Source organism: Triturus cristatus, chromosome 9, assembly GCF_964204655.1.
Source record: "Triturus cristatus chromosome 9, aTriCri1.1, whole genome shotgun sequence".
NCBI lineage: Eukaryota > Metazoa > Chordata > Amphibia > Caudata > Salamandridae > Triturus > Triturus cristatus.
The window spans coordinates 931,309,873-931,337,782 of NC_140592.1; the positions used below are offsets into that span (position 1 = coordinate 931,309,873).

General features: G+C 45.7%; 1 protein-coding gene across 2 annotated transcripts in view; it reads left to right on the forward strand.

Annotated features, from left to right (window-relative positions):
• ITPK1 (inositol-tetrakisphosphate 1-kinase) overlaps positions 1 to 27,910 on the forward strand; it is a 596,101-nt gene that overhangs the window by 418,309 nt on the left and 149,882 nt on the right. For both annotated transcript variants that reach the window (XM_085626490.1, XM_085626489.1), the window contains exon 5: positions 19,032 to 19,149. In XM_085626490.1, coding sequence (XP_085482616.1) covers positions 19,032 to 19,149 — 118 coding nt within the window. The remainder of the gene's footprint in view (positions 1 to 19,031; positions 19,150 to 27,910) is intronic.

Genomic DNA, 27,910 nt, shown 5'->3' on the forward strand with positions numbered 1-27,910 from the left:
TAATGCTCTACGGTCACGTTCAGCGACTCTTTCCGAAAATTAACTCCTTAAATAGAAAAACTTCCATCCAAAAATGTGTAAGAGCAGAGTAAAAACAAAATGTGTCCGACCGTAAACCCAGCAGGAGGGTGTCTTTTGCAGGCAAAACTAGAGGCCGCAGATAAAAGCCCCTCTTTTGTGGTTTCTTGGGTGCTAAATGGGAGTGATGAATGGCATTGTTTTGTTTCTGTATAAATATTTGTATCAAACACGCTATAAAGAATAGGGTTACGGTCTGGTGCTCATGCACGCCTCGTTAATTATAACTGCTGTGATGTTCTCCGTGGAGTTCTGGAAGAAGTTGCTTCATTGTAAACCGTGTCCAAAGGTTTGTGTCTACAAACAACAAATCAAACGCATTGATGGCGCGGCAGTGTGGGCACGGGCATTTATTTTCTGATCCCAGAGGAAGGAGAAGCAGTGTAAGATGCCTATACATTTAAAAGTCCACTTTTTATGTAGCGTTTAATTCTGGGGTTCACCCAGTTTTAAAAAGCTCCAAGGTTGGTGTACAAGGATACTGAGGGATAAGGAAATAAACATAATTTGCCAGAGATTATGATATTTAGAAACCAGGTCTCCTGGTCCCAGAACTGACAACTCAATCACTAGAAAAGTCATCCTTAGAAGTTCCTTAAGTTTGTGTAGGTGCTGGCTTCCCTCTTCCGTGTGTGGGGTGGGAAGTGGAGGGGGAGGGGAGAGGGATATATGGGAGGAGGTTGGTGGCGAGTGAGGGGGGTGTGGGTCAGAAGTTATTATTCCCCAGGTTCCTCCTTTTTAGGGTCCAACACCTGTGAGGAAAAATGTATAGATTTTGATGCAAGCCTGCCATGCTTATTAATGATAAGATAGCTAACACAGTTTCACCATCAGATGGCGCCAGGTGCCCTGTCTGATGTGTTTTCTCTTATGCTGGAGGATATTAATTTTTTTAAACTTAAAAACAGTTGCTCGTGCTATGTGGGCCCTAAGTGAAATTTGTGACCCGGGCCTTGCAAAAACGAATGCTCTGCCTACTTACTCCATGTCGAGTTTAGCTGAAAGGCGTTCTAACCGGGTGTCGTGCAACACATGGGGGGGGGGGCGGGCGGGGGGGGGGGGGGAGGGGGGGAAGCTTGGCGGTTCGGGCTGGACTGTTCCCATGAGGCACAGGGTCAAGACTGAATTGCATATGGCTGGGTTCAAACTGGAACGACATGGTGAGCAAAAAAAAGATGGATTTAGGCCCAGATCTCTGTACTGGGGTGAATGTATGACATTGTTCTGCGTTCTGTCCATCAACTGTTTTTGAAAAATGGGGGAGGCATTTTCTGCATTGGTAAATAGGGTACCGAGAAATACCTCATCTGAACTTTTCTTGTGAAAATGAGAAATTACATAAGAATTTTGTGCTTTTCATAGTAAATTACACATTACACACTATATACATTTAGGCAAGAGTGCAAGTTTTTAGTGGGTGCTCCTCTGCTAAGGTGGAAGAGCGTCGCCCCACTGCTTTTCAGAAGTGTAAATAAAATAAAAATACAATGGTAATTTTTTATCATTTTATTTTTTCCTGCTGTAGCAGCTTTGTGGGGTGGGGCTGCTCTGCTCACAGAGCAGGGGAGGAGTGGTGGGCACTCTGTAAGTGCACATGAATGTTTGGCTGGCCGTCTTGGGCCTTGGCTCGGCTCTTGGAGTTAATTTGCTGGCTCACCCAGCTCTACCACTGAAGTAGAGTCTGAATACCCATTAAGTTCAGCTCTTACTCCCTTTGGTGCCTCCCTGCTTGAATTGGGTTTATATAGGCTGCAGTCTGATGATTGCATAACTCAATGACAGGCATTGTATGGTTCGTTTCACAGTAGTGTGGATATGGTTACCCATGTCTCGTTATGTTTACACTGTGCAGTTTGTGGGTTGAAGTACAGCGTGTCGCGTATGTTTGTGGGTTTGGGCCCTGTGCTGGTTGTAAGAGAATGTGCTATAGGTATTTTTGCGATGTGCTGTTGTAGTACAATATGTTGCCATCAGAGTTGTTGATGTTTGGTGCAAGTGCTCCCGATTTCGTACCTAATTTGCTAAACAAAAACCCATAATTTCTCTTTTAACCCCTGCCTCTCCATTGCCCCCTCTCCCATGGAAAGGCTGTCTTATGTTTCTTCCACCTCGTGCATCTTTTTCTTTCACCCCCTACACTTCAAATGAGTGGTGGTGACCGCCACCAACCACCACTGGTACAAATTATGTTCTACTTCAATGGCTCAGTTGTTTATGGGCCTGTTCTTAGTGTAGTCGTGTAAATAGGGACAGTGGAGAAATGTATCTTCGCACCAATCCTTGGGAGGGGCGTGGCCAGCAGGGGCATCATAGCGGACGCGCTTAGAGTTCGCTCCGCCACTAACCCCTGTAATCCGACACATTTCTCCAGGATGTCTACATCACTCGAAGCGTGAAGCTGCAGCCGAGTGCTGAGTGAGCTCTCCAGAAACAAGAGGCGAAGCAACACAGCCGAGTCCGTTGCTGCCGAGATGAAGCGAATTGGAGCCGGGCCCCGGCTGGGTGAGCGGGGCTTGGAGCCTGTGGTGATGTTGGTGTGGGGACGAGGCCGCTAAGGAGGGGTGACAAGCGAAGACGCGCTCTGCTTCATCCCGTGGCAGCCAGAAGCTGAATTGGAGTCTGTGCAAGGTGCTGCTCAGTAAGGAGCTGTGCAGGTGGAGCTGGGTCTCGGAGCAGCCCAGGCTTGGACCTACCTGAACAATCAGTGGAGGAGGCACGAGCAGGACTCCAATTGATACGCGTAGGGCTCGGTAGGGAGCTGTGACCTGCACCACCTGCCCGCTGTAAGTGCGGGAGGAGGCGGGGACGCGCTGCCTCAAGTACTTGATGGATGCTCCCCCGGGCTCCCTCCCCGGGTATAGATTACGGACAGCTGGGCTGAAGACCGGGACAGCATGGATAAGGGAGCACGATGCTCAAAGAAGCACAAGACGGTGTGTGCTGAGGCCGGATAGGCTTCGAAATATCCAGACTAGAGACTGTGGATGCCAGACTTGGAGAGTCGTATGGTACAGCATATAACCATGGGAACTTTGGCCTAAGAATATCTGTGCTAAACATATTTGAGCATTGTACGGACACTGGAAAAGCCGGCAGTCTGGAAGCAGGGTCTGCAGGTGCTAATGGGTCTTGCCACTGATCAAGGAGCTAACAAGGCGGCACAGCCTGCGGGAGTAATACGCATTTGAGGGTCTAAGCATATAGGGGCTGTGGACAGGCTGCGGCACCACCGCAACCCGGGACTGGAGTGGAGAGCACCAAAGAGTGAGTAAGGGAACATGTCGGCAAGTGAGGGGGACCCACCTTAAGACGGTACCTCGTAAAGTGAAGGCTGGTAGCGCACTGATGGGGCAGCTGTGTCTCCGGGCATAGCTTGGGTCTAGTGGGGTGCATGTTTGTGCCCACGAAGAGTCCGATAAACACAGGTGGCAGCGGAGCAGAACAAGAGAAGGAAGATTCTCGTTGGTGGTCATCGCTGTGAGGGATAATCGTTCTACCATATGCCTGCTCTGGGAGTGGAAATGTCGGTCAAGTTCGTGGTGTACAGGAGAAGAGGACGACTGTTGACTCATTGATACGAAGAGAGAACACTGGGCCATCGACAAACTACTGGATTGGGGTCATAAAGACGTTACACGGCAGACCCAGCACACATTTGCTGATCACCTCAGAAGAATTGAAAGCGGGCGCACCACATCCCCACTGCGGGGTGACACGACCTAGCGAGCAGTGTAGCCTGCTGAGTACTCTGCTCTGCCCCACTGAAGCTGCAAGACCACTAGTGTACACTGGAGGGCCGGACTGGACAGATAGGCTGCACCAGGGGAGCCGGATCAAGGGCTTCCTCACAGCTTACTGGCCCTGCAGACATGGAGCATGCACAATCACTAACGCAGCAGGACCTTCCGAATGATCTATTGGATGCTATCCTGGCTGCCATAGACTGATCCAGGAAGTCGATGGAATCCAAAATAGACAAGGTAGCACCTGACCATACACTGCTGCACACGGATCACCGGAAATTGAAGGATAGAGTTGCCACTATCGAATAGGATGTCATGGAACTGAAGCCTGCCACTGATTTTCTGGAAAAGCAGGGAAATGTTCATGAGGCCAGAATACGACAATTGGAAGAGCGGGTGGAAGATGCAGAGGGCCGCTCCAGGTGGGATAACGTTCGCTTGATTGGGCTGCCTGAGGGTGCGTAAGGTCAAGATGCTGTGACCATTCTTGACCAATGGCTTAAGGATACACTGCCCTCCTCCACCTTCTCACCTTTCTTCCCGATAGAACGTGCACATCGCATCCGGTGCAGAAGACCGGCGCAGGGGCGCGCCCACTCATTTGTAAAATGTTGCATTTCAAGGACAGAGATATGATCCTGCCGGAGTCCAGGAAGATGCTGGAGATGCCAGACAAGGTCCTCTTTTTCCCAGGTTACACGGTAAGGGTTCAACGCCAAAGGGGATCTTTCCTACATGTGAAACAGAAATTTAGGCAGCTGGGCATTGCATATTTGTCGTTCCACCTGGCAAGGTTCCAAGTGGTCTCTGAAGGGAAGACTAGATTCTGTGACACACCTCAGGATACGAGGGACTGGCTGAAAGCCACAGGTCAGTTTTCGGAGCCCAGGCCTAGGGGCGCCCAGTGGCCAGGAATAGAGAAACCAGCGTAATGAGGAGTCGTCGAAGGCCAAAGAAGCAGATCCTGTCAGTGACAACCGACCCTGCACTAGTCAGACAGGAGCAGCAGGCAGCGGTCTGAGTAGCAGAAAGGATAGTCGAAGCTACAGAGTCCAGCAGCAGAGATGGAACTCTGATCCACCTCTCGGAAGATGAAGGTTCATCGGCAGCCGAGCTATCGGACATTGTATCGCTGCGGATGCCTGACGTCACTCTGCAGACTTCCAATTGTATTGTATTACAGCTGAGGCTGAGATGATGACATCATAAACTGTCTGACAAACCGTATCCCACTGACTTTTGGCATTCACCTTCGTATGGTTTATTACACTGGGGGGGGGTCAGCCTACTGGAGAGATACAGGAGCTTCCACATGGTGCTGGTGGGCTGCTCTAGCGGAATACATTATTAGTGGCTTTGACAAAAAGACATTTGGGGATCTTAAAATAGTGGCATGTCCTATGTGGCCTTGCGCCCCCTCATACTTTCCTTTATACAGGGAACCTGTTAGTTACACTGACAGTTAATTCGTTTTCAGGGTTGGGGCAGTACCTCTAATCCTTGGGGGACAGCTCTAGTGATGTTTCTTTGTTGCCGTAATGGCTTATTTATTTTTCTTTTAGTTGTACACGTTTTTTGGAGAGGGCTGGTCGGGGATTCTGTAATCTGCCAATCGACACATGTGACTGTAAGCATGGGCCTGGTCACATTTCACACTTGATTAAAGCATTGTTATGGGTGACCTCACTATACTCACTTGGAATGTGCGTGGTCTCCGCACACCGTCTCGCAGGTACGCAATCTATTCTTACCTTAAGCGACACAATGTACGCATTGCCCCATTACAGGAGACACACTTAAATAAAATTGAAAAGGTCCGGCTACAAAGAAAATGGAGGGGTAAAGTGTATGCCACAGACTATTCATTGTTTGGACGGGGGGCCTAATCTGGATCTGCCCAGGCACACCCTTTGCGGCAGAGAAGGTCCTGATTGATGGAAATGGTAGATATGTCTTCTTGAAAGGCTGGTTAGAGGGGCGTTATGTGCCGCTGGGTAATGTGTATGCTCCTAATACAGAACAGGGTCCATTTTTTAACTCGCTTTCCTTGGCACTGACAAAATGGTGTGAAATCCCATGGCAGATTGGAGGGGATTTTAATAGCGTTCTGGTCACCAGTTTGGATAGATCCTTCCCCCCCCCCCCTTGAGATGCACGACTGCCACAACCAACTCGACAATGCTTAACACTTGATTTGGTCGACCTGCGGAGACACCGTAATCCTAACATGAGAATATATTTGTTTTATTCTTCACCTCACAATTAACAAGTACGACTGGACTGGTTTCTGTGTTCTCCTCCCCTACTTCCCTATGTGACGGGATCGGATTACCCGGGTCGAGCACGTTCTGACCACAACTCACATTATGTTACACTGATATGGGACTGCGGGATGCCTGCTAACCCTACATGGTGATTGCAGCCAGTGATGTTGAAAGACCCATCTTTCCGAGACTCGATAGAGATGGCCATTAAGGAGTACTTCACTCTCAATGCTGCGCCCGCCTCGTCCACTATGGTGGAATGGGCTGCTATGAAAACCACAATACAAGGGAAGTGCTTGTAGTTGGGCTGTGGCTTGAAGAGATAAATAGAATCAGAATTACTCACAATGGAAAGGGACTTACTGGCATTAGAATCCCAGTTAGTGGAAGACGTTCTAGAATCCGGCTGGCTGTTTAAGGCGGATAAAAAACATATGGAACTCCTTGAACGCCAGTGATGCCTGAATTTTGCAGCGCATTCAGCAGCGGCATACGCCAAAGCTGACAGATCTGGGCCTTTACTAGCTTGGTTAATAAAACAAGATAAAGCCACGGGACCCATCACTGCATTCCAGTCGCCGGGAGACGGACTTAAGTATGCACAGCATGAAATCCATAGTGTACTAACAACACACTTTACTAATCTATATACAAGTCGGCTCTGGGTGTCCCTGAGACAGCCATACACACTTTTCTAGATGGCCTAACCTTTCCTGTTATCACAGCCAAGCAGTGCAGAGGATTGGATACTCCACTCACGCTGGAGGAAGTGAGAGGTACAATGCGAGCTCTGCTGTCTGGAATGGTTCCGGGGCCGGACGGTCTTCCTCACAAATTCTATATCGTTTGTGGATTTGTAAAGCCCCCAATTCCTGAAGTTATACACAGAAGTCCAAGAGGGTGCTTCTCTGCCAGCCTCCCTGACAGAAGCAATGCTGATTACACTTCCGAAACCGGATAGAGATCCCACGCAAACGAGCGCCTACCGACCCTTAGCTTTACTTAATAGGGATTACATGGTGCTAGCAAGGGTGTTTGCGGCTCGTTTGGCGCTGGTTCATCCGGATCAGAATGGCTTTGTCCCGGCCCGAAACACCACTCTGAATATCCGCAGGCTTTTTAGGGTGATGTGTAGCGCGACGGTGGTTTGGCCAGCAGCAGGCTGCCTTGTCTTGGACCTGCAAAAGGCTTTTGACACGGTGGAGTGGCCTTCTATGTTTGCTGTATTACAACGATTCCGGTTTGGGCCATATTTTCTGAGCCTAGTCAGACTATTGTACGGAGCTCCTGTGGCGCGTGCCCGCTTGGGTACTTTATTCTTGGGGCCTATACAGATCGGGAGGGGGACTAGGCAGTGATGTCCTCTTTCTCCGCTTATCTTTTCCCTGGCCATAGAACCGCTGGCTATGGCGTCACGTCAGACAGCAGGTTGCTGGAGTATACAGTTGGGTGAAGAAACACATGCCGTATCACTTTATGCAAATGACATTCTACTTTGTTAGGGACCTGCAGGCGATACCTCCGATCATCCTGAACATGCTTTGGCAATTTGCTTCCTTATCGGGCTTGGGTGTGAATTGGGGGGAAATCCTGTTTATTTCCTTTTACTCCTCACATAGCTGCCCCATGTATGGTAGTGGATGGTGCACTAGTGGTATGGCAACCAGTCATGTTTCGATATCTGGGGGGGTCTGGATATAGAATAATGACCGGGACCTCCTGGATGGCAATATAACCAGAGTAATTACAGCCCTGCGAGCTTAAATAGAATTTTGGAAAACGCTTAATCTATCGGTGGCTGGCAAGGCAGTAGTTATTAAAATGATGATGCTGCCCAGGCTGCTATACTACTTTGCTAACCTCCTGTTGTATTTCCCAGCGTCATTCTTTTGGCCACTAGAGGGGTTGATGAGAGACCTTCTCTGGAATAATATGCGCTGTAGGGTGGCACTAGCTAAATTATATTTACCTCGCACACTGGGTGGGTTAGCCCTACCCAATCTGGAACATTACTACTTAGCATCCCAAATACAGTGGGTTGCAAAATGGGTAGCGGAACTACATCTTACAGATATGGCGAATGTAATCGCCCGTACAATCTGGATACGCTCCTTTTTATCTTCCACTCCTGCTCCAAGTCACACACTTCCCTTCCCCTCCTGGTGCAAGCAGCACAGAAATGCTTTCGCAGAGCTTTGCATCTCACAAGACATGTCAAACCATATGTGCCTTCAATCCCAATATTGGGAATGCCGAAAGAAGGGGGCAAGTGTAGGGCGGCTGGACTCAGCCTGGCATGATGCAGATGTATACACATTAGGAGACCTATACATGGAAGGCAAACTATGGCCCTTTCTCTCTATGGCTGAAGAGGGTGTTCACCCCGGGCAATTTCTTAATCATGCCGCCTGGACAGCCACGCTGGAGAAACATGTGGGCAGTATAACACAAGAGCTCCCGACGCATCTACTGATGCAGTACGTACATGTGATGGGCACGGGATGGCATCTTACAAAATGGTTCGCAGATTCAATTTGTGAATACACCATGATTGATTTAACACCCCTGCGTAACAGACTTGACTCGACCGTATACACACAAAGAATGGGCCACATTGTGGGAGAGCCCGAAATTTATATCCAGAAATGTTAGGTTTCAGCTGATCCAGTTCTACATAGTTAACAGTGTATTTAACCCCAGATAAAATGAATAGGTATTTTGATAGAGTAGACTCTTATTGTCCACGTTGCAATTGGGTAGATGCCGATTTTTGCACATACTGTGGTTGTGCCCCAAGTTGCAGGAATACTGGAAATAGGTGATTCAACTGCTGAACATAAGCACAGATAGGGTCTTGCCGGACACATGGGAGGCTTGCATAGCAGGAATATTTCCCAGAGATAAGAAACACAGGTCTTCTTCCAATATCTTGGATTTGGGCCTAGTGATAGCCAAAAGGCTTGTCAAGCGAAGATGGAAGGCAAAAGATCACCCACCGCTCAAAGCCTGGATACAATCCATGCTGAACTAGGCTAAGGCTGAAGCTGCCTCATTGATGAGGGAGAACACGCTTGGGCTGCGTAAGTAAGTACCCCATCTCGACAGCTTGGAACACAATTCTAACTATGCTTCAAGTGGCAATAACTCTGGATGACCCCATAAATGCCCCCAACTCTAATTAATCTAGTCTGCCTCTGGGCTGTAGCGTGCTCTAGCAAAGTGATGGTGTGGAATAAATGTCATAAATAATATGGACGGGTCCAGCATGCAGTGGTATGATACTAACCCAGACATATTCAACAATGCCAAACTGGATTTATTGTGGCAGGCATGGTTGCTTTCTTTTACCTTAAACTACCCTGATCTCTCACCCCTTTTTCTTTCTTTCTTCCTTTATGGTTTGCTGTTAAATGTTTTATGGTTATACATAAAGTAGTTGGATCACTAACCCTGCAATGGCAGGACTGACTGAAGTTACTGGAGAATCTGTAGGTGGAACAGATTTGTTTGTGATAAAAGCACCTGTAAGTTGCTCATTTACTGTAACGATAGTAGGTATTAACTATTATGAAATCCCTCTGTTGTATTAGTCATAAGTCCTTTTTCTACTTGAACGTGGACAGGTTTGCCACCATTGGTTTTTACATGGGCACAATGCCGGAAAATATTTTAATTTTTGTAAATGTTTATTTAACCCGCACATATTACAGGTGGATGTATCATGTATCATATATGTCAAAAATTCAATAAACAAATTTAAAAAAAGTGCGCCAATCGTTGAACGCGGTATTTAAGATGGTAACATGACAAGGAATGGTATGCCCTTTTAAAGGCAAAGATACTGCGATTACCTTATACTGTTTGTACAATAATTCCGTTGTGATATTTGTGCTGCACAAAATCAGAGAGCTGGCCTAGTTAATAGGTTGATGCTGGAGCAGTATTCTGCCATATTAGACGTTTCCAAATACATTTTTAATTGGAAAAAGATAAGAGTGACAACTCCAAATTCAGAAAGGGTACAGTGGTTTGGAAAGTTACATTATAAGACTTATGCACCTCAGGCTAGATTGGTGAATCCTTGGGCTAATCTATTTCTTTGTCAGACTTTTTTTTATTTACTCCGAGTTTTGGGTGCCAGGCCACATTTGTGTTTTGGGACTGTCTGGGCCAGCAGTAGCCCCCTTTGCTGACAGCTTTTGAGCTTGCACTAAAAATGTGTGTAGATTATACCTTGCAGTGTCTTCGTGGAATTGCTTTCTGTTAGATCCGACAGCCTTAGGGTGGTTTTTCCCCCAACTTTTTGCCTACCACCTCCACTTTTCTGACCTCGTTTTTGCTGGCTTAGGACTCTGAGCACTTTACTATTGCTAAAGTGCTTGTGCTCTCTCCCCAAAACATGGTAACATAATCCCCAAATTGTCATATTTCATTTACAACCTCTACCCATGGCCTGTAAATTAAATGCTACTGGAATCAAGCTATCCTGGCTGAAGAGGGGTGAAACCTCGAAACCGGTCCTAGGATGCTTGTTTCCAGTCCAGGGAGGACCTGGCTTGGCAGTTCGGGCTGGAGTGTTCCCATGAGGCACAGGGTCAAGACTGATTTGCATATGTCCAGGTCTAAACTGGGGTGGCATGGTGAGCAAAAGAATGATGGATTTAACCCAGATCTCTTGACTGGGGGTGACTGTTTTGATTTCTTCTGCATTCCGTCCATCAATTGTGTGTCTTATTAGTGGGCCTGCAACACTGATTGTGCCACCCACTTAAGTAGCCCTTTAACCATGTCTCAGGCCTGTCATTGCAGTACCTGTTTGTGCAGTTTACACTGCTGTGTTGACTAGGCAAAATAAACCTTTTGCCAGGCCCAAACCTTCAATTTTTATGCATACAAGTCACCCCTCGGGTAGGCCCTGAACAACCCAGAGGTGGGGGTGCAGTGTATTTAAAAGACAGGACATATACATTTAAGTTTTGCATGTTCTGGTAGTGAAAAACTCCCAAAGTCGTTTTTTACTACTGCAAGGTCCATCTCTCCCATAGGATAACACTGGGATTACCTTATTACATTTTAGAAGTGTAATTTCCAATTGGGAAGAGTTCATACCCCCAAGTCTGGTGTCTCTGGAATCCTATTTTAAAATCCTAACTCGTAGTGAAGTCAGATTTTAATTTACAATACGGAGAATGCCACTTTAAGAAAGTTGGCATTTTCTTACTTTAGCCATTTTGGTGCCTACTGCCTGTCTCTGATCTGTCTGGGGTGGGTGACAGCTGGGCTTTGTGCATTCTCCCTAGACACCTACACACAAAGGGAGTTTAGGTGTGACTTGATGGGCCTTGATAGATTATCCTGGTAGGATGGGAAGGAGGAGCTGGGCACAGCCTCACATTTACACCTCAGTAGGCTGTGTTGTGTCCCTCACACAAATGGCTGCATACCCCCTTGTAGTGAGTCTGGAGCTAGGGCAGGAAGGGGGGACTTCTGTGCACTTCAGAGCCCTTCTTTGAATCCTCCCCCTCCCTTCAAAGGCACCACTGGGTATAAGTACTGGACCTTTGACACCAAGGAAATTAGATCCTGGAACAGGGTGGAAGGAAATGACCTGAGGGATCTTCTTTTCTCTTCACAAAGACCCCTCCCTGCAGAGGTTGATGAAGCTGCCTCTATATATAAAGCGTGGATTGAGGAGGCTTGCCTCACTCTTGCTCCCAAAAAAATGATAGTCCCCAAGAGGCTACAACCCTCAGCACCATGGTATTCACTAGAGCTGAAATCTCAAAAAATAAAATGCAGACAATTGGAACGGGCATGGAGGAAGAGCTACTCCCCTTCTGCTAAAGATATTTATAAACAAAGCATTCGGTGTTACAAACACTTACTGATGGAAACTAAGAGTTTTTTTCACGTCAGATTAAACTTGCAAGTAATTCCACAAAGGAGCTTTATAAAACCGTAACTAGGCTAGCGCACCCATTGCCTACTCCCCTTACACCTACGAGGGATTTCTGCGAAGAAATTGCTATTTTCTTTCAGTCTAAAGTGGCAGCAATCTTTAATACTTTTAAAGACCCGGTTAGTGTTAACTCAGGCCCTACTGTTTGTTTAAATCCAAAACCCTCTTTGGATATTTTTCCTCCCATAACATATCCAGAGACCCTCAATTTCTTGTTAACTGCAAAATCTGGATCACCTGTTGATCCTTGCCCTGTGGCAGTAGCAAAATTGGCACCTGAACCCATAGCTTCGACACTGACGGTGCTTTATAATGCTATGTTCTCTCTTGGGCAGTTCCCAAAATGTTGGAAGGTAGCTTCGGTACTCCCTTTGTTGAAAAAAACCTAACTTGGACATGAATGATCCCAATAATTTCCGTCCTATTTCGCGCCTTCCCCTACCGGCAAAACTGGTGGAAAGATATTTGAACACTAAGTTAAGTATTTTCTTGCGTGACACCAACGCCCTGGGTCCCACCCAGTTTGGTTTCAGAGAAGGACACAGTACCGAGGCCGCTCTCCTCAAATCTACGGATGAGATTAGGAGAGGGCTGGACCAAGGTGGTAAGGCAGTGTTGATCCTGCTGGACCTCTCCGCGGCCTTCGACACGGTCCATCATGGTGTTCTAATGGACCGGTTATCGGCTTGTGGCATACGGAATAAAGCCTGGTCTCTTCTAAAGTCCTTCCTTTCTGACAGACGACAGTCAGTGGCTTTAGGTGACTTCGTCTCGAACTCATTCTCTCTTCCCTGTGGGGTCCCACAAGGCTCTTCCCTCAGCCCCACATTCTTTAACGTGTATGTTTCCCCTCTGGCCCCGTTGATTGAATCGTTTGGCTTCTGTCTTACATCTTATGCCGACGATACTCAGATAGTAATATCTGTTACCAGGTCAGGAGAGGGCGTCGGGGGAGAGACTACATGATTGCATGGGGGCAGTAGGAGATTGGATGTCTCAAAACTGCCTTAAACTTAATGCAAGTAAAACTGAGGTAATGTTATTTGGCAATAATGCCAATATGTGGACTCCTAGTTGGTGGCCAGAGGCCATGGGCACTCTCCTAGTCCCCTCCCAGAAAGTAAAAAATCTGGGGGTAGTGTTGGATGATTGCCTCTCCATGCAAGCTCAGGTGAATGCGGTTGTCTCTACCACCTCTTACATTCTCAGGAGCTTGAGGAAAGTGCTCCCGCTCCTGCCTGCAGATTGTAAATTTACAGTGGTTACAGTTCTGATTATGTCTCGTCTGGACTACTGCAATGGTCTTTATTTGAACATGCAGGAGGGTAATCTTTATAAATTCCAGATGCTTCAGAACTCAGCAGCCAGGTTGCTTACGGGCACATCGAGTTCTACCCCGATTTCCGGCGCAATAAGAAAATTCCACTGGCTGCCGGTAAAAAAGCGAATCCTTTTCAAGGCCTTGTGTTTAGTGTTCCGCGCTTTGCAGAACACAGGCTCTCTATATGAGACAACAATTTTGCTGGTACATTCCGGCAAGAACTCTGCGCTCCTTGGGAGCAAAACTCATCGTCCTCCCTAGTATAAGGAAAGCCAAATGGAGTGGGAGAAGATTTTTTGCGGCTGCAGCTAGGGCCTGGAATGAACTGCCTTTTGTCTTGAGGAACTCAAAAGGATCTTCTTTCCTTTAGGAAAGCGCTCAAAACTTGGTTGTTTTGATTCTCCTGTTGCTGAGTGTTGGGAGAGCTACAGCAAGCGCCGGGACACCCTAGGGTAGCTGCACGCTATATAAGTTCGACTAACATAACATAACATGACTTCAGTACACTTCTGGACCTGTGACCACTCTGCCCGAAAGAACTATTGTGCTGCGGAAAGGACTGCCACTCTGCTGCTTTGCTGGATTGCTGCTTTGTTGTGCTACCCTGCTGCCTGCTCTTCCTCTGGGTTCAAGTGATGCAGGTCCAGTCCTTCTCACCCAGGCAGAGTAACTTCAAGGGATTGCTGGCCTGCCTCCTGATCTGAAGTCTCGGGGACATAAGACCTCCAACCCTTCTACTGTTGCCCCTGGACTCTGCCATCTGTGAGTCTGCCCTACCTAGTGGCGCCACCCCAGTCCTGGGCCCTTGAAAGTGAGGCCTAAGGTGCTTGCTTCAACAAAACCCATGCATCCTCTGAACCAGCGCATCACACTCTTAATTGATGCCGTTGCATGGAGAAAATCAACGCATCTTCTGCAGCAGGAGCGGTACCAGTGCATCGCTTTCAGAACCAGCACGTCACACTGGGAACTGACGCTTCACCGGTGTTGCGTAGAAAAAATCGAATTGTCTCCTCCACTGTGTGGCTCGACACAAACGCATCACTTTGACGGCACCCTGTATCTTCGTCAACGACTACGTAGCCTGGATCAAGGAACTTTTGTTCAGTGGGCCCAACTGGTCCCTGTGTCCGGCCCACACCATCACAGTCTACCTGAACGTTTGAATTTGTCCCTATGCGGCAGGACCAGATACCCCAAATAAGCGATATTTCACAGTATATTCTATAAAAATTGTTATCTTAAGTTCTACTTATTGGATTTTTGTCATTTTGGTCTTGCTTTATTTATTAAATTAAGTTCTAGTTTTCTAACCTGGTGTGGAATCTTTTTGGGTGGTGGTTAGACCTGGCATCCTTGGCGTGGTTTCCCCCTGCATTTGTGCTTCTACCTCCTGTATTTTTGCTGTGTGCTGAATGTCGTTTTTGCTAGTCTAGATTCTTTGGGCACTTTGCCACTGCTGATCAGTACCAAAGTGCAAGTGCTCCCTCTGTAAATTGTGACTATGGATATGTATTTCTATGATTGACTTGTTTGACTTACTACTAAGTCCCTAGTACAGTGCACTGTGCGTGCCCAGGGCCTGTAAGTCAAATGCTGTGAGTGGGGCTGCAGCACTGATGGTGCATTCTGTCTGCTGAACATACTTCAGAATAAAGGAGTCCAATCTACAGCGTTGAACTGGTACACTCCTTCCTGAGCAACCGCACCCAGGCAGTACACATGGGCCAATTCCACTCACGGCCCAATCCCATCGACTGCGGGGTTCCTCAGGGCGCCTCACTGAGCCCCACCCTTTTCAATGTCTATATATCATCTCTTGCTGACATCGGAAGGAAGTGGGGTATTGGAATCTGCTCTTATGCTGATGATACGCAGTTGATGGTGACGATGGATGAGAGACCAGAGGCCTGCAAAATCAAACTACACGACTGTCTCTCTGAAATGGCACGATGGATGCACGATCACTGTTTAAAGCTGAATGCAGGCAAAACAGAGATTCTTTTGTTCGGAGGCGCCAAACGTATGTGGGATGATACCTGGTGGCCACCCTCATTGGGATCGGCCCCTATTCCTAAACAACATGCCAGGAACCTAGGGATTATCATGGACGATACACTATCCATGAAAGACCACGTTCGATCCCTTTTTGGCAAGGGCTTTGCCATACTAAAACTCCTTGCTAGGATATTTCCCTGGATACCCCTAGATTGCAGACGTTCGGTGACACAGGCCCTATTGGTTAGTCGTCTGGACTATGGCAATGCACTGTTCGTAGGGATGAACGAATATTTATTCTCCCGCCTACAGGTTCTGCAGAATCTGGCGGCTAAACTCATCTGCAATAAAGGCTATCGCGACTCAGCATCGGAATGCCTAATCAAACTTCACTGGCTTCCGATGCGCCAGAGGGCTGCTTTTAAGCTGCTTAGCCATGCCTATCGGGCCTTACACAAAACCGGCCCCTCAATTCTTCACGGAAAAATTGAATTCTATGTACCCAACAGGAACTTACGTTCCTGCCAATCAGCCTTGGCTAAAACGAAACGTATCTACAAAGTTAGAACAGGTGGTCGCTCCTTTTCATATCTAGCAGCAAAAAGATGGAATGAACTACCTTCTGACCTAAGACATACCACTAATTATCTCCAGTTTCGGAAAAAATTAAAAACCTATTTCTTCCCCAACCCTCAATGATCTCAGCACACGTCAGCAGTAGTTTCTTTGGTATATAGCGCCGTGATATCCCATGGGATGAGTGTTGCGCTCTATAAAAAATCCATAAATAAATAAAAAATAAATAAATAAATAAATTCACACAAGCTGCCTTGCAAAAGGTTTTAAGACCTGCCACAGCAGCGTCTGTGGGCAGTTTGATACTGCCATGACGACCTTGCAAGTGCACCCACTTGCCAGGCCTTAACCTTCAGTTTCCTGACATATGAGTCACCCCTAAGGTAGACCCAAGGTACCCCTGTCGGCAGTGTGCAGTGTATGTGAAAGGTAGGACATGCACTGATGTGTGTGACATGTCCTGATAGTGAACTGCAGTGTATTTTGTTTTTCACTAGGAAAGGCGATCTGTCTCATAGGATAGAATGGGGAGTTAACTTCTAATATCTTACAAGTATAACTGCCTGTGGGAACAAGATTGCTTAGCCATCCTGTGTGCCTCTGCTAGGTTTGTGTATTGACTGTCTGGTTTTGGAGTGGCTGGGGATGTGCATTCTGTTCAGACAGCCACTAAGGGGGTGCAGGAGACTGAGGTGTGTCCTGCCTTTCCAGGGTGAGTCAGGGCTGGGCTGAATAGACCTGGGCTGCATTTAGAGTGGGGGAGGAGATTTCCTTTCACCTGAATGTGCCTGGTCTGCCTTAAACAATGCTGTCTCTACCTCCTGCCGGGAATCTGGACCAAAGAGGACAAAACTGGTTTGGCTGAGCACAGAGCCTCTCTGCCACAAGACAACAAAGAGCAATGCTGTATAAATATTGGGGCCCAGACCCCAGAACTTTATATCATTTCTGGAATTTTACCAAGGAGAAGAACTGGAGAAACTGAAGAAGTACTGCCCCTTTGCTTTGTGCTATCTGGGGTTGGCCTGCAGTGGCTGTTTCTGCCATGGAAAGGACAAGGACTTTGCTGTGTCTCCTGCTTGAGGAAGATGTCCAAGGGCTTAAAGTAGAGCTTGCCTCCTGGTCTGAGGGACACAAAGACTTCATCACCAGCTTCCCTGAACTTCTTTGCTGGGAGTTCTGACCTGCCAAGAGGTGCCTGTTGCGGAGTTGGGCCTCTGCGGTTGTTCCTGATATTGGGAGCTGGAAAAGACACGCAACTACGATAAGCGCGATGCATCCGCACCTGTTTCTGATGCATCGCCACCATGTGGGAAGAATATCCACGCATTGTCATTGAGCCGCTGAAGAAACTGACGCAGCGCCTGAGAAAATCACCACACGCTGCATCGAATGCACCGATCTACAAAGTCCGAGATCACCTCACCGATTCAAACGCAGGCCCTGCTGTGCAGCAGCAAGAACCAACGCATCATGAGACCGTGGCTGGAGAGACCAAAACTCAGCGTCGTTGCCACGGCATCGAAATCCGACGCATCCCCGATCCCACACATCGCACCGGGGTGCCAAGTCTATAAGGACGTCTGGGCTGCAGTAAGAAACCAACTCATCGCCTCCTCGCATAGTAAGAAACCGATGCATCACCTCCCCTTTAGTAAGGAACCGACGCATCACCTCCCCTGCATGGCAGTAAGGAACCGATGCATCACCTACCCTGGAGTAAGGAACCGACACATCACCTTCCCTGCGTCTGTTTTTTGTTTGATTGTGACGCATCCAAGGTACTTTGTGTTGAAAGTGCTGCATCTATAGTTTGCTATGGGCATAACTGTTTTTACCTTCTAAGAAGTACATTTTGATTACTGCATTGTGGATTTTTGTTGTTTTGGTCTTGTTTCGTTTAGATAGAGATAACTGGTGTGGGGGTCCATTTTTAGTGTTTTCACTGTATTACTGTATGTGTGCACAAATGTTTTACACACACTCCTCTGAGATAAGCGTGTCTGCTCGTGTCAAGCTACCCAGGGGGTGAGCAGGGGTTATTTTAGAAGTGTATCCCCCTTTCCTGACTAGGAAGAAGGTTCCCTACTTGGACAACGGTGCACACCATTGCCAACTAGAGACCCACATTTCTAAAAGTTGTGTTTTCACTGTTTAAAGTGTTGCACAAATACTTTGTACATTGCCTCTAAGTTAAGCCTGAGTGCTCTGTGCCAAACTCCCAGAGGGTGAGCACTGGTTTTGCCCACTTCTTACTCTGACTATGATTGTGGTTGTTGCTTGACTAAGGCTCATACCCCAGTCAACCTCTAACCCAATTTCTAACGTTCTCTCTGTGGAGTTTGATGCCCCCACTTTTGGTCAACTTTCTCAGGTCTTAATTTTTTTTACTGTAAGGTTATATTTGTTAGCTTGATTTGGTGGTGTGTGTGAAGCTTGGTAAATCCAAGGATTGGAAATATCACTTTAAGCAGTACAGCCATTCGAAGATAAGGAAGTGTCCTTATAGATTACGTTTCTAGACAAATGTGCTTTGTGACTATTGCATCCTGAGGGATGCACACATTCGCAAATGAAGAATATATTTTTCAGACACCCCTCAACGTGGACAGGGCTTTGACTGGTGAAAAAATCTTCCTATCTATGCAATGTGTGTAAAAAATAACCTGTTACTGTCTGAGGTTCGCTGTGCAGTTGTAAAATCATATCTTCATAAACTCATGGGTCTTCCTGAAAATCTGCTTTTTAAAACTACACTAGGAATCTCACTCTTGAATACAGCCTATTGCATTTACATACATCACAAAGGCTCAAGAATGGATTGTTCTCCGATTGGCATTATAAAAGTGTGGATGGTTGGCATTCCAAATGGGTGACCTTAGTTCTGTCTTTAATCAGAAAGTGTTTTTGTGGTTGAGTAGCAGTCCATATTTTTTTAATCTAGGTCTACAGATGTATTGAGAGAGGCATATTGTGTCAACCTTCTTCGTCAGCCCATTGGGATGTTACTTTTTTCCCCTTGCATAGAGTTTGCTGCATTCCTGTTCTTGTCACAACAAATGTGAAGGTGTCTTTTCTGTTTCTGTCCACAGGAATACGTTGGTGCTCACCCAGAAACCATCATCCTGGATCCGCTTCCTGCCATTCGGACGCTGCTGGATCGCTTCAAGTCATACGAGCTGATTCGTCGGATAGAGACCAACATGCAAGGTATGCACCACATTCATTAGCTTATGTCTTTGTGCGTTATCGGTCACTGTTTGCACCCATTTTGTGAAATGGACTAGCAGGCCCCGATCACCTGATATTGGTGCGATCAAAGTATGAGCCCTGTCATTTTCATTATCCCATTTGCTTGCCCCTTTTTAGGGTTGAGCCGGTGAGATTATGTTCTCTTGCTTGGGGGAGACTGTTTTTTTTACTAAAATTGCTTACCATTTGTTAGCTTCAGTGTCCTTCTTTGCAGCCTTTTTAATTAGCCAGTGCAAACCAGACGTCACTTACGATCCTTTCTATGGAGCAGGGAACAAGCACAGGCTAATTCAAGTTAATCAGTGCCCGTCTGCTGCCTCGAGGTGACTGAGGTTCTATTTCTTCCCCACTCCCTCTCTCCCTGCCGGCTGCTCCCTCCATATCGCTTTTTTTCTTGTTTAACCCGGCTGTCTTTAAAAGCACTTCTGAGTGATTTCCCAGTTGCCCGTCCCTCCCCTCCTCTGTCGCCATCTTTTCAGAAATCTGTTAGGTTGTTGTAGCTGCTGTTTGAAGAGGCTTCAGAGCCTATTGTCATTTTTGATTGGATTACCCTTTGGGAGCTGGCCGGGAGAAAGGGGATTAAGGAATTAGGTTCTGTCCATGCTGTGTGTCGCATCGAGATCTGAAGCGCTCTGCCCTCCATTTCAATGTCGCTGGTCTTCAGAAATCGTCACTAACAAAGGATAAAATGTGCATTAGAAAAGAGTGCGAGCCTCTTTAGGCATGCCACTGACAGACAAGGGGTGATGGGTTTACTCTCACCTTAATGAAATATGATTCAAAGGGGAAAATCAAACTGGGAATGTAATCAATTATTCCATTACACACCAGTCATCCCACAGGTTACCAGCTTTTGGGAAACATTGACACCGTGTTAAGCAAACCTGGTATCCTTATTGTGAAGGTCAAAAAATGGTAAATAACTGCAATCGCTGTGTGTGCACTATCTGCAAAATCGGACAAACAGCAGGCCCGGACTGCTACCGAACGGGCATGGAGGGGCTGGGAGGGGGTCGGGGAGAAGAGGAGGGAGGGAATTAAAAATAAATAAAAAAGAAAACTTACCTGGAGGTCCAAGCCGCCGCGTCTTCTCCAGAACCCCAAGACCAATCACAACGCATCCTTTAAGCAGTGTTGTGATTGGTCTGAGCGCCCTGGTTCGGCGCTCAGACATGGGCTTGGAGGCTAGGCATGTTCTCCATGAAGGCAGTATAATATAGCCTGCATGGAGACCATGCAGAGTGCGCATGAGGGTTTAGCCGTTCCGACACGGCCGGCCAAACCTTCATATGTACTTTAGGTGCAGCCACCACTCCTCCTCTGGTCTTGACGTCTGGGGAGGCCGGCTCCGCCCCACCCTATCAACGGGGCTGCTCTGTAGCGTAACTGCAAAAGTAAAAATAAAATCCTAACGGACGGCCGTTATTATCATTTTATTTTTACTTTGCACTGCTTTAAAGCAGTGGGGCGATGCTCCTCCGCCTTAGCAGAGGAGCCGCCCCTGATTGCAGCTTCCAATGTGCGAACCTTTCATGCACTTTACACTTGTTTGCATAGTGCACATTCTATGCTCATGTATTGATAGTCGCTCATATGTTTTAATGCCCTCATTAGCACATATCACAGTGCCCTCAAATAATGCATGAGTTTGGCATGTGCGCTATACAAAAGCCAATAGGTTTTGCATGTGTGAGAGCTCTTGGCTTAGCCAATGTCTTTCAGCCGTGTTGTACGGCAGCGCGGCTCCTGTATAGCCTGGCAAAAAGTTATTTATGAAAAAGAGCTATAAGCACTTTTTTTTGCCTTGCTGTGTCGCTTTTTTAATACCTTTTAGCCATGCTGCATAGCAGCCATGCTGCTGAACAATATGGCTAAAAGACATTGGCAAAGCCAATAGCTCTCACATAGGCAAGACCTATTGCCTTTGCCGGTGCTTATTTTAAATATGGCACATGCATTCAAATTCACATGAAAAAAATCTAACTTTTGTAAACCCATCAAAAACAAAATGGTAATAGTTTTCTCAATTGATGTTTTCACGTTAAAATTGCCAGTAATTCAGCAGAAAAATCGTTGTTTTTCCTGTCCAGTTACAAGGAAATATGAGAACACAGGAACATCCAAGGATATAAGCGAGCATTGCCACACCCATAAGTTTGAATTGTGGTGCATCATGCTTATACAGCAGCCACAAAAAACACACTGACCTATAAATACAAATATGCGCCCGTGTCGGAGACCAGTGGGCACCCCTACAGATAGTCCAGCTGACATACAGTCATCTGAGGGGGCACAGCGATGAACGGGTCTTATGTTGGCACTGGAAGTGCAGTATGTGCTGTTCCAAGGCCACCTCAAAGTATTAGATGTGACGGGAGAATGGAAGGTGGGAACAAACGTGGGCTGAAGAGAAAGGGTCCCAATCAGTGGCCTGGTCTCCCCCACCAAAATGGAATAGTTGTTAGTAGCTGACCTTAAATATTTGTTTTGAGGAAGCAGGAAAGAACAATAGGCTGCAACATCGAGGCGGAAGAAGGAAGAGAAATATTCTGAGCAATAATTTGAGAGGGTGAGGTGCAAACATGTGAGGAAATGGAGCCTGACAGTGAGTTAGGAATGGTAGACTGTGCCAGTTAGTCACGTGTCCCTCTCAACAAACCAGCACATAGATGCTGACGCACACTGACAACAAACATAAGAGCATAGTGTCTCACACACAAAGCAGATATTGCCATTTAACATACAAACGGGATCAGGTAGAGGAAAAGGTGAACTATTGAAAAGTAAAAGAAGGGAAGGATGGATATTTGGATGCAGGTTTCATGTCTGCTTAAAATGTAGACCCATTTCTGATAAAATCTATTTAAAAGTAGAGGATAGACATGTGGACTCTTGGAAAAACGTATTTGAATTCCATTTGCTCATTTGAAATATTCCAATAAGAAAATATGTATACAAAGCCACACGCACTGGCAAGCTGTTTAATTTTTTCCCTCAATGGGGAAAGGATTTCCCTATAGAAAAACACCACCTGCTTACTACCACCAATTTCTAGAGGTGTCCCGATCCCATCCTGGAAATTGATTTACTCCTGCCCTTCATAGGAGTAAATCTTTGAGCTTTTTGTGAGTGGGAATAGGTTGAAAATGGGTTTTTGAATTCTCACAAATATGTATGTTTGTGGCCCAGTGTACACAAACATCCCACATTCTTGCACCCTGGATTGTCCACTCCGCACCCACAAGAATAGGTTTACTCGTACATGTAACTATGTGTGAATAAATCCTTTTACAAGTCAAAAAACAACAATCCTGAATAGCAAGAGTGGTTTTGCCCTTGCGAAAAAAAGCGTATGGCGTGTGTTGGCTAAGCTGGCATATGTACATAACTTTGTGACTCTGGCTCCAAGTATCCACTAATGGATATTCCCTTTATACATTATTTGCATTCAATGTGTTAATTAATTTAGGCAAATGAAGACTGCAACTCCCGAAATGCACTAGTTTGATAAAGGAAATCTATAGGCCAAAAACATAGCGGCCAACACTCCTGGAGTATCCTAGGTAAAAACGGACCAGTGTTTACGTTCCTGGTGGTTCCAAAGTGAATGCATCTGAACCTTTCACAAGATGAAATAAAAAATAGAAGAAAATACCACACATTTGAGTTATTTTCCTTCCATAGAACACGCGCACTCATATCTTCTTATTTTAATGCTCTTGCTTTAACATGACTTAAATGTTTGACCTGTTATGCTACTTGACAAGCTATTTTTAAATTTTTTACCATTCTCAACTATTCGCACGTTTATTTAACTGACAGTCGATTCCTTTTAATTGATCACGGCAAGGAGCTCTGCTTAGAAAATGTTATTTTTAGTCGCCCCCGCCTGAAGCGATCTCCAGAAATGCCTGAATGAAAGTATTCTGAACAAAGATCCACCAGTGAAAAATAACAGATGATGACTCAGCCTCTTGAAAATGTAAAAATCACTCATAGGCCATGATGACTCTAGCACAGTAGTAAAGCAGCAGCTAGACAGTAATTGTGCAAATGGCATCACTTTAAAAGTAAGGGAAGCTAAGCATTGGCAACGCCGGTAAATCTGGCCTTTTGCTAGGGAAACCCTGTGATAATGGTCGGGCGACATTGTGTAAGATGCCCCCAGTTAACTTTAAAAAAAAAAAAAAAAAATAGCTATATTTTGGGCTACGACCATGCAAGATAGGAGTAGGCCTTCTCTGCTGAACAGACTTTATTAGCACAGTTGAACCTTATGCTCAAAGAAGAGTTGTATGAAAAGGAGTCAAGGACAAAGTATGTGTTGTAAATGGGGAACATAAAAAGCATATAAAGCATGCATTGAAAAGCATCCACAGAAAAGCAAAAATATTGAATAGTTTACACTTTTGAAAGAAAATAGTATTTTGTTGCTTCTTTCATATGTACTTTGTGGGCTCTGGAGATCAGCCCTAGGACTTGTCAGCTTCCGCTTAGGGACTTTTTTTTTCTGTTCAACTGCCTCTATTTAACGGTCTTGATAGAAAACGACCAGTAGAGGTCAGTAAAATACCAGAATTGCTCTGCTGAGGGACTTTCTTTTTAAAAATTTTCTGGCAGCTGCCTCTATTTAACTTGATAGAAAATGACCAGCAGAGGTCCGTAAAATACCAGAATCACTTTAGCATTCTCTAGATTCCAGTCCATAGAAATGGTCTTCCACAAGCATCCGTAGACAATATTTTTTTTCAAATCTTGTATTTTCAGTGATATGACCACCGAAGGCCCTGCTTTTATATTAAAAACAGAGATTTGGACTATACCATTTCCCACTGAAAGACAAATATTTCTCTCCATGGTTCCCATACCTGGCGTGTCACGCAGTTTAGTGCTTACTTTCCCTCCATGTTAAAGAACAGTAGATGTTTCAGCACCCAGGCTAATGTGCTGCATAGCTAAATACATATAAGGTCCCAAAGGCGAGACCGAATGTATTGCAAATGCTTGTTATATTTACTGGTTACAAAGGATTACATAATGTCTTCCTTACAGCAAAAGCTGTCTGTATCGGGCCAAAAATTGAAATAGGGAGACCGATAATGCGCAAAACGCCTTGACATAAAAGTTTTGATAAAAGTGTGATCATGTACGGAGATTAAACTAACAATAGTTAAAATAGCCCTTCTTTAACCCTCCCCACACTAAAAAGTTACCAAATTCGATGTGCAGACGTCAGTGTTTGCAACATCAGTATTTTTACTACAGAGATTTTGACCTTGACCTGTTACACAAAAGCTGTTTCAGATATTGGGCACAGAATGCTGCAGCAGGGCACGTGCCATAAATGTCATCTATTGCTCCGTCGTATTTCAGAGAGTGCCAGCTCACGAAATGGTACACGCTGCCCTCCTGGCAGTTCATCCTTAATACGTCACAGAAGGAGCCTGAGGGGTATGTACGTTCCACCTTATCACTTCTGTGAAGTGATCTCAGATCTTACATACTGAGAGAAGTGTTGTCGTGTTGGCTGAACCTGTTGTTTACATGGAACCAGTTGCAGAGTTTTCAGTGCATGTATGTAATACATCAATGCACTTTCTAGTGAAATCCTTTCAAGTGTTCTACAGTGGGAGTTTTATATGGGATCAGATTGTTTCTTTTTTATTATAAAGTTTGTTTTTTTAATTTGTCAATTACAATGCAGGAAAGACTATTTTGGTGACTGAGGCAGGCTCAGTGAGTGTATCATAGATACACGTTGGACCACTGGTAATGCTGTAAGTGAATTTTTCACAGATAACTTGTCTATCCACGAACCCTGAATTGGTATTGTACCAATTAGTCTGCCTTTTCTTGAAGGTTACAAAAATGTCATATACTTTGCCCGCTGTCACTTTGTTAGTGAACCCTTTACCCCTCTGAGTGTGCGTGAAGGAAGTGCATTAAACTGTATTTGTACTTGGCAAAACCTCCTGCCCAGACCTAAAGATCCACCTTGGTTGCAGTAAAAAGGCAAGAATTTATCTAAATAGTCTTGAAGAACCAGTGCTCTGATTCTCAGATTGAAACCCACCCTCACCTGGGTACCATTAAGCCCATCCAGATTACTAGTGTGCAATCTAGGTGGGCTTTTTATATGAATTGTCTTTATAGATTGTTAAACGGTACATAACATATGCATAAGGGAGTAGACGATCAACCACTTTGCGTATGCATCGACGCAGCTGCGTTTGTTGCACTTAGTGCAAAAATAATAATCATACATTTTAAAAACCGCTTCTGATACATGGATCTAAAACACACTGTCCGCATTAATTATGTGGCCAAGAAAATATCTATGCCAGAAAGTTATAATCTGTGATATTGAGCACTACTTGTTTGCCTTCAGTAAACATCTGCCCCTCGCCCCTCCTAGCTGACAACTGTGATAATCAATAAGAAATAAATTCTGTCGCTTCTGGATCCCCACTATGGGTATTAGTATTGATATGACCGTGTCAACACTATATTTTTACTTGGGCCAAACAAAGAGATAACCAGTCTAGTGGTATGATTGCAGATAGTCCCCTGCCGCCACATAAACTATTAAGAGCACTGTCCATCCCATAGGCGGCCTATTGTATCTCCACATAGGAGATGTCAACTTTAAGTCTGAAGAAGTTTGCCCCAAACTTTGCTGAAGACGAGTATATTGAGAGCTGCCACTGAAGCAAGTGCAGAATATGGCAGCCAGAAAGAGTGGAACCGGCCTCCTGATCACAGATAACTGCTTGCGTCTGCCATCTTCAGTGGCTCCCTCATGACGTTGCAATAGAAATCAGACTTGTTGGATGAAAGATGTGTCCTGTCTTGGCCCCATTATTATTGTACCTAATGTTTATCTGCACGGTTATAGTCCTAAAATGACCAATCGCAGCATGATTAATGTTCGTGTCTCCTGAATGTTGGTGAGTGGATTCGAGCGGTTGATGAAAGTGCATAATTACATTTATGATAACTATGCATAACTCTTGCGAGAATTACAGGTTTTTGACTTGATACGCTTGGGTGGTCATCTGTGCGAAAGATTACAGGAGGAATTCCTGCACATACAAAAGACTCCTGAGGTGCCAACTCCTGTGATTCATTCTCTGTGTCTTATTGAATACTGCCTGGCATGCAGCTGTGGCACGCATCCAGTTTGGTAGGTCCCCCAAGATACTTTCTACTCCAACAATGCTGCAACAAGAGACAATTCTACAATTTGCGCAAGCATAAAGAAAATAGAAATTACAGAGAATTACTGTGACACACGTAGGTACCCAAACTGGCTAGCGGGTATTACGAAGAGCAGAGTTCTGAGAGCATCTTGGCATCAGCATCAGAGTTCCTAGTGACTCTTGGCATTATATGGAGAACAGTGTTATATGGAGTAACACAACAAGTGAGTGTACGTGTTAGAGAGGATCTCGCAGTATTTATCAGGAACAGGTCCAAGAGTGATGATGAAGGTTGATTCACCAAAATGCTAGGGATGGCGGATGTTAGATCACCCTTTGACTTCTAGTGACCCCGCAAGAATGGCCCATTGGCCCCTCATTAGCCTTTTGTTTGTTGCTGAGCGACCAGAGGAAGGAAAAGAGTGAACTGCAGAATGTAAAGCGTTTTTGGAGTTGTCTTTGCTCTCTCATCCTGCGCCCATACCTACAAGATGCCTGAAAGCTTTGGAATTAAGGGGAGTGTCCAATAGCTAGTCTGGGATAGGAGTTGCACCACTAATTAATTCTAATTTACTTCACTGTGTGATTTTGTATATTTTAATAATAATTACAGGTTGTGGTGCATATGAGAAATTAAATTTTCTCATGAGTCTTCTAATATATTTGGTAATATTGCTTACTTCACTGCTACTCATTTAATCGATCATTGATGCATAAAGGCTGCATCTGCATAGATTCAAATATATCTACAACAGGCGCATTGACCCAATTGGGCTGTCTCACCTGCATATTATCCCACTGATCTATATTACCAGCCTGTATATGACAGAAGTGCTTTGAATTTATAAACCCACCAGTGAGCTATAGTGGTGAGGCATTGTGCGCCCACGCGAACTGTCATGCGTACCGCTGCTGGTTGGGCGGATTAGGTTATAAGTGCCTGACTCATTTAGCAGCACTTGTCTACTCAGGCGGTTTTTACTTAACAATGGGTTGCAGTTAAGAGGATTTTCCTGAGCTCGGAGCATGATCTCACTCGGCATTAGGAGCCTCGCGAGCTAAGCTGCGGAGAGGAACCCCTCATGCAAATGTCTATCCACCACCCTTATAATGATGCACTTTATGCGCTGCTAGCCTGACATAATTTCCTGTAAACCCATCCCTTTTATAACCATCTCAGTCAGTGAGTAACAGGCCCCGACACATGTGCCCAAGGCTCTTAGTGAAACTGAATGGAATTGCAGTCTGCAAAGGGGGAAGTACTTGGCCCAGAATAGCCTGTAATTGGAAGAGAAATTTATCAGATCACTTAACGCATGGGTACTCACAAACTTTCTCTCGGGGCTAAATTTACAGTGTAGTTTGTGGTTGAGGGCCGCACCAGTGGGGGCGGGTGCAATGGGGGAGGGGGCGGGGCTAGAGCAAAAAACTATGACCATGAGGTTGAACACAGGCCCCTGCAGTGGACGCCTTCGTCCACTGAGCCACCGGACCCGACATTCACAAATATCTGACTCTCT